General features: G+C 34.6%; 1 protein-coding gene across 5 annotated transcripts in view; it reads right to left on the bottom strand.

The window, feature by feature from the left end:
- The window catches only part of KDM6A (lysine demethylase 6A), a 151,743-nt gene that overhangs the window by 35,715 nt on the left and 108,762 nt on the right, over positions 1–7,266 (bottom strand). For 2 of the 5 annotated variants that reach the window (XM_066545508.1, XM_066545509.1), the window contains exons 13-17: positions 6,751–6,885; positions 6,154–6,309; positions 5,412–5,507; positions 3,340–3,444; positions 2,359–2,754 (exon numbers count right to left, since the gene is read on the bottom strand). In XM_066545508.1, the coding sequence (XP_066401605.1) occupies positions 2,359–2,754; positions 3,340–3,444; positions 5,412–5,507; positions 6,154–6,309; positions 6,751–6,885 (888 nt within the window). The remainder of the gene's footprint in view (positions 1–2,358; positions 2,755–3,339; positions 3,445–5,411; positions 5,508–6,153; positions 6,310–6,750; positions 6,886–7,266) is intronic. The other 3 variants (XM_066545511.1, XM_066545510.1, XM_066545512.1) reach the window with 3 other exon arrangements.

Below are 7,266 nucleotides of genomic sequence, written 5' to 3'. Positions count from 1 at the left end.
CCACTGGTAACCACCTGCTTTCTAAATAAGCAGAAGTCAGTAAATTCCATTTACTTTCAATTTTAGAGGCGTATAGATAGATATAGAGCAATGAAAAGATGGAATTTCTTGCTAATATCTGACACAGGTATTTTAAAGAAATGTTGCCATTGATCATTAACTGGACACAACTGAAACACGACCTCATAGCAGACCTAACTCTTGACATCAATAGCACAAATTGATTTTAGCATGCTAAGAGCTCAGTCTCCTAATAAATGGTATATATCAATGACTGCAAAGCTGATGCTTACATAGTTGATTTCAGGGTAACAACTACTGAGTTAAACATTTCATTACAAATTCCCAATCCTACAATTACATTTTTGCATGTTTAAATGACTCCTTAGCTATGAGCCAATGCATAAGAAAATTGGTGAAAATAATCCATTTTTATATTTACTTGTAACTGAGATTTTATTTTGGAAAGGATCCACTTTGGAGGATCCCAACGGTGATGAAGTTTCCTCCTAGTCTGGTTTTCACTTGTCTTTTAGAAGGGAATGGTTGCTACCTATTATAGGCAAAATGTTTTTGTTAATTACAAACTGCATTATGCATGTCACACCTGTACATGTAATTTCTTCATTCCTCTACGGAGCCTAATTACTGATAAATAATTCTTTAAATCAAGAGTTCATTTGGTACCTGTGGAGAATGCTACAGACTCAGAAACTGCTGGGACCTTGATGCAATGGACATAGGAAATGGCCCCACAAGCTTTCCTTGCCTTTCCAAAAATATTTTCTCCATGGAAAAGAGCCAGCTCCTACTGCAAATATTACTTCTCCACTTTATGGACAATAGCACAACAATGAAGAACTTCTTTTATACAGAGAAAATACAAATGTGAATTCTAATTTAAGCAAGGGGCAGTAAGGTGCACAGGTTCCAAATGCCCGTGTAATGTTTAAAAAAGGTACTGCTTATTGGGAGGAAACCTTTGAAAATTGTAACACAAGTTTTAGTTTGGAATAGCCAAGTTTTACATAAAGTGTTCCAGTGTTAGCCTTTGTTGCAGTGTATGTGCAGTTAAGTATCTATGTATGTAAGCCCACTGTCAATTCCTCAGCACTAAAGTAACATGCAATACTAATTAAACAAGAAATGCAGTCAGTTTTGAGGAAGAAGACAACATTGTATCAACTGTATAACCCATCTGGTAAAAATGAATTAAACCATTATGGTATTATCCTATAGAACTCTTCATTACATCCACAAGGTTTGTCTTGGAAGAAAGACATTCAGGCTGGAATTAAAAAAAATGCTCCATCTTCAAAATCTAACACACACACACAAAACACTCTTACTAACACACTTAAATCCCTATGGATTCTTACTGGCATTATAATATTTTTCTGCAAGTAACCCTGTGGTGCTGAGTGCTACATATTACTTTTTAAATATCACATGGAAACAAAACATGGTAATGATTACATCATGGCGACAAAGTAACATCAAAAATAACTACAACATTGAGCTTCCCATGAAATATGCACATTCCTCCTACACGAAAAACAAAATCACAACATTTCACGTTAAAGAAGCAACAAAAAGATGTACAATTATTCCCTTTTACTACAGAGGTACTATGGAACTGCACTCTTTGATTTATGATCATTTTCTTTATCCTGAAAGAAGTTTGTATATATAAAGTGTATATATATATATATATATGATTTATGATAATTTCCTTTATCCTGAAGGATATATATATAAAAATTTATATATATATATATATATATATATATATATATATATATATTTATATATATTTATATATATATCATTTTTATATATATATAATTATTTTTATATATATATTATTTCTGATCATTTCCTTTATCCTGAAAGGAGTTCACTTAACACAAAGATTTAGTACATATATAAAGTATATATATATATATACACACACTTTATATATATATATATATATGTATACACTATATATTCATATATATGTAGAATATATATATAGTATGTGTATGTATGTGTGTGTATATATATATATATACACATATATATACATATATACATATACATATATATATATACACACATATATATACATATATACATATACATATACATATATATATATATATATATATATATATATATATATATATATATATATATATATATATATATATATATATATATATATATATAAAAGTGGCATGGAGGTTTAACCTATGTTTTATTTGAATCTATGCCATCAACTCTAGGGAAAAAATGCTTTTGCAAATGAGAGCCTTCCAGCAGTGAGTTGCCCAGGAAGGCCCCTGAGTGCACCCCAGGAGCAAACTGAAGCTGTACCTGAGTGGAGTTGGATAGTTGGTTTTTCCACGGCTCCTCTGCGCTGCTGGTCAGGTTTGTGCGGTTATGAGGTAGAGAGAGTGCGTTTCGCTGCAGGTAAGGCACGTTTCCATTACTTCCACTTTCTGTTATGTGATTATTGCCTATCAAAATAGTGTCTGTACTACCCAGCGTTCTTGCTGTGCTGCAGGGAACGGGGCCTGCTGGAAAGGGTCCATTAGCCAGAGGCTGCCCGGGGCAGGCGGGACGGATTCCACGCTGAGCGACGTTAGGCACTCTGGTCAGAGCAACCTGAGGCTGCTGGCCAGAGACAGAGTTTGTAGGCAGTGATGAATCAGCTGTTGGCCCGTTAGGAATTCCAGTAGATCGTACCTGTGCAACTCCTGTTTGTCTCATCTAATGGAACATGAACAAAGCACAACAACATTGGCTGCAGAACTGAGAAAGGAAGGGTCGTACAAGGTTTGTGTACTTTACTGCACTGGTCAGTTCCAATTTTATACTCATTTTAAGATCTTTACAGTTGCTTTTGCGAACTGTCAGGCTCATAAAAATGCTGAGTAAACGTTAAGTAAAACTATCAGTACGCTTTTTTTCTTGGCCATTCAGTCTGAATGTTTTATTGCTGATTCTGGACAGAGAGGGAGAGAGAAGTGAACAATGACAGGACGAGAGAAAAGCTGTTACTACAGCCAAGTGTTTTCAAGCAGAACTGCTTTTAGATATGTCCACTCACATTACTTTGAAAATGTGGCTTGAAAACTTTTACATTAACCAGCTGCCCTATAATAAAACACATCTAAACTCATTATATTTCAACCACTAATCCACAACTATCCTTTATCCAAAAAAAAAAATTACCATAAAACAGCAAGGGGCACAACAACTCCGTACAGCAGAAATTCTTTAGAATTCTAGAAACACAACAGTCTCCATTACTGACAAAAGTGTTGTAGGTAAGAAAAATATTTTTGTTCTCACCTGCTGGTGTTGCTGCATCAAGACAAACTGACTCTCCAGCTGTTCCAGCATAAGTTTCTGTGCTGGATTTAGATTATTTCGGTTTGCACGCAGCTGTTCCAAGTGCTAAAAAAACAGCAGTGTGGTTCATAATCATTAAAATTGCATGGGCTTTTTAATAACTTTCTTGCATAAAATACTAAAAAGTATCCATGAAGGTAACACTTAGAAAGCTGAAAATAATCTAGATTTCTGTTACAGACTCAAACATCTTTCCATACATTCTCTTGCAACCAAACCTTATTACAAGTTATTAAAACTAAAGAGACTCTGTAAATTATTTGAGTGTATAATTATGACTGCCACACTAAAATTAAGTGTGCTAGTACCATAAAGAAAACTACATTCAAGTATGATTATATAGAATTCTTATCATAATTATGTACATTTTAACAGCTTTTTGTATTGTGCTGTTCTTTTATTAATACTGTTCATCACAAAGTGAATTAAACCTATAGGCACACACGAAAAATTCTCCTGAAAATATAAAAAAAAAATTCCAGAAAATTCTATGATTTAATTAGCAAGAGCAATATCTTAAGTTATGATATTGATCTTGTTTGCAACTGATAAATTTAGGTATCTATCACCAAAAATCTGATCTCTTTACTCATTTAAAAACACTCAGCACCCTGCAACATTCTACCAGTAAAACTGCTGCTGCTAAGTGGTGTGACTTAAAAAGCAGATGAAGATGGTGCATGCCAAAATCCCTGGATTAACAGTACCTTCCATTCTGAACTCCCTCCGGAGGGGAGTGCAATTAAAAAAAAAAAAAAAAAAAAAAAAAAAAAAAATATATATATATATATATATATATATATACACACACACATATATGCATGTGTATGTAACATGCCATATCCATCCAGCCCTTGAATTGCCAATTTTGAAAGGCCAACTTTGAAGATGCAATAAAGGCTTTTTTATTCACTCTCCTCTTGCATCATACATTTTTGGCTTTCCTTTTTATATGTGCTGGAACCTTGTCAAGCTATTGCCAGCACATCCAGTCTACTGTACTCAAGAGAGGGCTACTGAGGTTCTGCTTAGAGAAGGAAGTTGGATCTGGAAAAAGGTGAGAATGAAAAGGGGAAAAAGTAGTCAAATATAAAATAAGCAGAGAGAAATAATGAGAATGCTTGGAGAGAGAGAGAGAGAGAGAGAATGACTGAGGAAGAACCAAAGGGGTGGGGAGGCAGGAGAAGGAGGGAGGGAAAATTATACAGTATAATAAAGCCAATATTGTTCAGACAGAGAAACAGCTGAAGAACTATATTGGAATTGAGGGGAACATTGCTCAGTTAATGAGAATGCTTTCTGCCTCTGCACTGTGCTCCCTTTCTATTTCTCTTTGCATCCAAAGCATGTGCAATGAATGCATGGGTAAAATTTTCCAGCAGGGTCTTATTTTCAATATATGAAATTCCTGCTGAACTCACTGCATGCCCTAATGAAGTGACAACAAAATTTCCTGACAAAAACCACCCAAAATAAGATTTCCAAACTAAAATCTAGCATTTCATATAATTGTATTAGGTGACACATAATACAGAAAAGCAGCAGCAGATTTCATTTGAGTAATCATTTCATAGAATATGCTTATTTGTTTATGCAATTTGATATAAGAAGCAACCTCAGAGGAAGGGATGATATTACAACAATACTCCTACACCTCTTTCAATATCACCCACACTACAGCAAGTCACAAAACTCACTTTGCACACAGGTGTGACAATTTGCACATCTGTCTTTAAAACACCATAAGAAAAAAGAGTTATTTTATGTACTTCATAAATTATAGAATTCATACAATATAAGTGTTCAGCCTCTGCTAGAGATCATTTAGTTTACTAGAACTTATCTCACATAGAGAGGCCACAAATATTAGAACTTGAACTATACCCTGGGAAGTATTTTACAGTGAATTTCAAGAATGTGAAACCAGAACATGTCCCAGGTTTATTTTCTTCAAAGGAAGAAGGAAAGAAACAAAATATTTAACAGAGCTTCTGAAGATCCCCCATACATACCTGTAATTTCTGTGGTGTCAAGCACCAAGAATGAATTTGTTGCTGTACAGGAGGATGTGACACTGTATGGCCACTGCTCCAAACATCTGAAGTATTCTGAGAGAAAAGGTTACATTAAAATGTGTGACTATCAAAGGGCCAACATAATTTCTTTTACTATCTAGATTTTAACTTATTTATGAAAGAACTAGTAATTGTTTCAAGAATAATAATATATAATAGCAAGAATGTACTAAAATAACAAAGTCTCATTCTACCATTCCCAACAGTATCAGAGTAATCTGAGGAAAAAGATAATGATACCTAATACCATAAGGAGAAACAAGCAAATCAAATTATGCAATTAACTTAAATGTATGCTACTTTTAAAACTGAATACTTTATCTACTGTAACACTATTACATGATGATGAAACACTTGAATTCTAAATATAAGCAAAGGCAATAGACAGGATGACATGATTGTCTCCCTCTCAATCTCAGACTACAACTGTACTTCACTGACACAACTACAACTGCAGTATAGTGCCACCAATGTGCACTGCCCTTATGCACCGCCTGCCTAAGCTGGAATCTCACTTAACACACCACTGAAAAATGTTTTTTAAAATTTCTAAAAACATTCCCCACCTTGATGCCAAAGGATTAAAATTTACAGCACAAATTCTGTGCATGCTGTATCATTGCAATGCATATTTTCCATATAATTTTGGTAGGGGGCTCTAGTTCATCAGAATATATACCTTTGTTGGACTAGATGTTCTTTTCCTCTTGGCAGGACTGGTCAGGTCATCTACTTGGCTAGAAGGAATCATGTGTAGTGGCAAGGATTGCTGTGAAATTGGTGTTTGAGTGAGGCCTAGTACAGGTTCAGTATTTGGATGATGAGGTTTACAAGCCTAAGAATCACAGAAGGAAGACAAAAATATGGTTCTATATATTCTTAATGCTTTCCTTTCAATTTTATAATTTTAACAGCCCACATACATTAAAAGGGCTGAGTAGATATTCTGAAGCTGATCTCAATAACTGAAAAATCAGTTTCCATATGGTCATCAATGGAGGAATGTGTACCTTTCACGGGATTATTAAACCACTGCAGCATTTCTATTTAAGATGAAATCTTTTAAAATCATGAAAATCCACAAAGGTTCTAAATTGGTACCCCCATATTTCTCCCACATTATAGGGAGCTCCTTGATCTAATATCCCTCTGCAAATAAATCAAAGGCTTCTTTTAATAAAAGCCAATCCTGTGCTCAATAAAATAAGCTTGACCACTACAGATTGTAAAGAACCCTTAAAGCTGGGCACCTGCAGAACATAACCCAACTTCTCACCTGCTGTGCTGTGTTCATGGCACCCTGCCTGGAGGTAAGCTCTGCGGGGATTGGTAGGCTCCATGCCTCCTCAATACTAGGAAGTAATTTAGTTTTATTCTGTAGACTACCTTGTGGAAGGTTACACAACTGAGCCTAGGAAAAATTATGTAAAAAGCAAATTTAACACAAGCCTACTTTAGTAAGAGCAAGTCCATGAAATCTTCCTAAATGCTGTAGCTAATTATGTCTTAAAGAGAGGACAGATTTAAAATTTTGGGGTTTAGAAAGGTGCTAGGTATAAAGAGGGTAACCAGAATATAAACCTTTGTGAGAATCAGAACAAAGATGAGCTCTGGATTCAGAGGTCTCATAATTCCTTTTTTCTGAAATTGCAAACAAGAGTGAAAGATAGTGTGGTGCGTATTCTCACTATATGTTATGAGAACTTAAAAATGTAGACAAATACAAAGAAAAAAGCAAAATGATGTAAAACAGTATGCTTTGATTAAATGTGCAAAATAGGGTTTATAAGGA

This window comes from Molothrus aeneus, chromosome 2, assembly GCF_037042795.1.
Source record: "Molothrus aeneus isolate 106 chromosome 2, BPBGC_Maene_1.0, whole genome shotgun sequence".
In the NCBI taxonomy this organism is placed as follows: Eukaryota; Metazoa; Chordata; class Aves; order Passeriformes; family Icteridae; genus Molothrus; species Molothrus aeneus.
The sequence above is the reverse complement of the archived record's forward strand: the minus strand, read 5'-3'. Positions and strand labels throughout refer to the sequence as shown.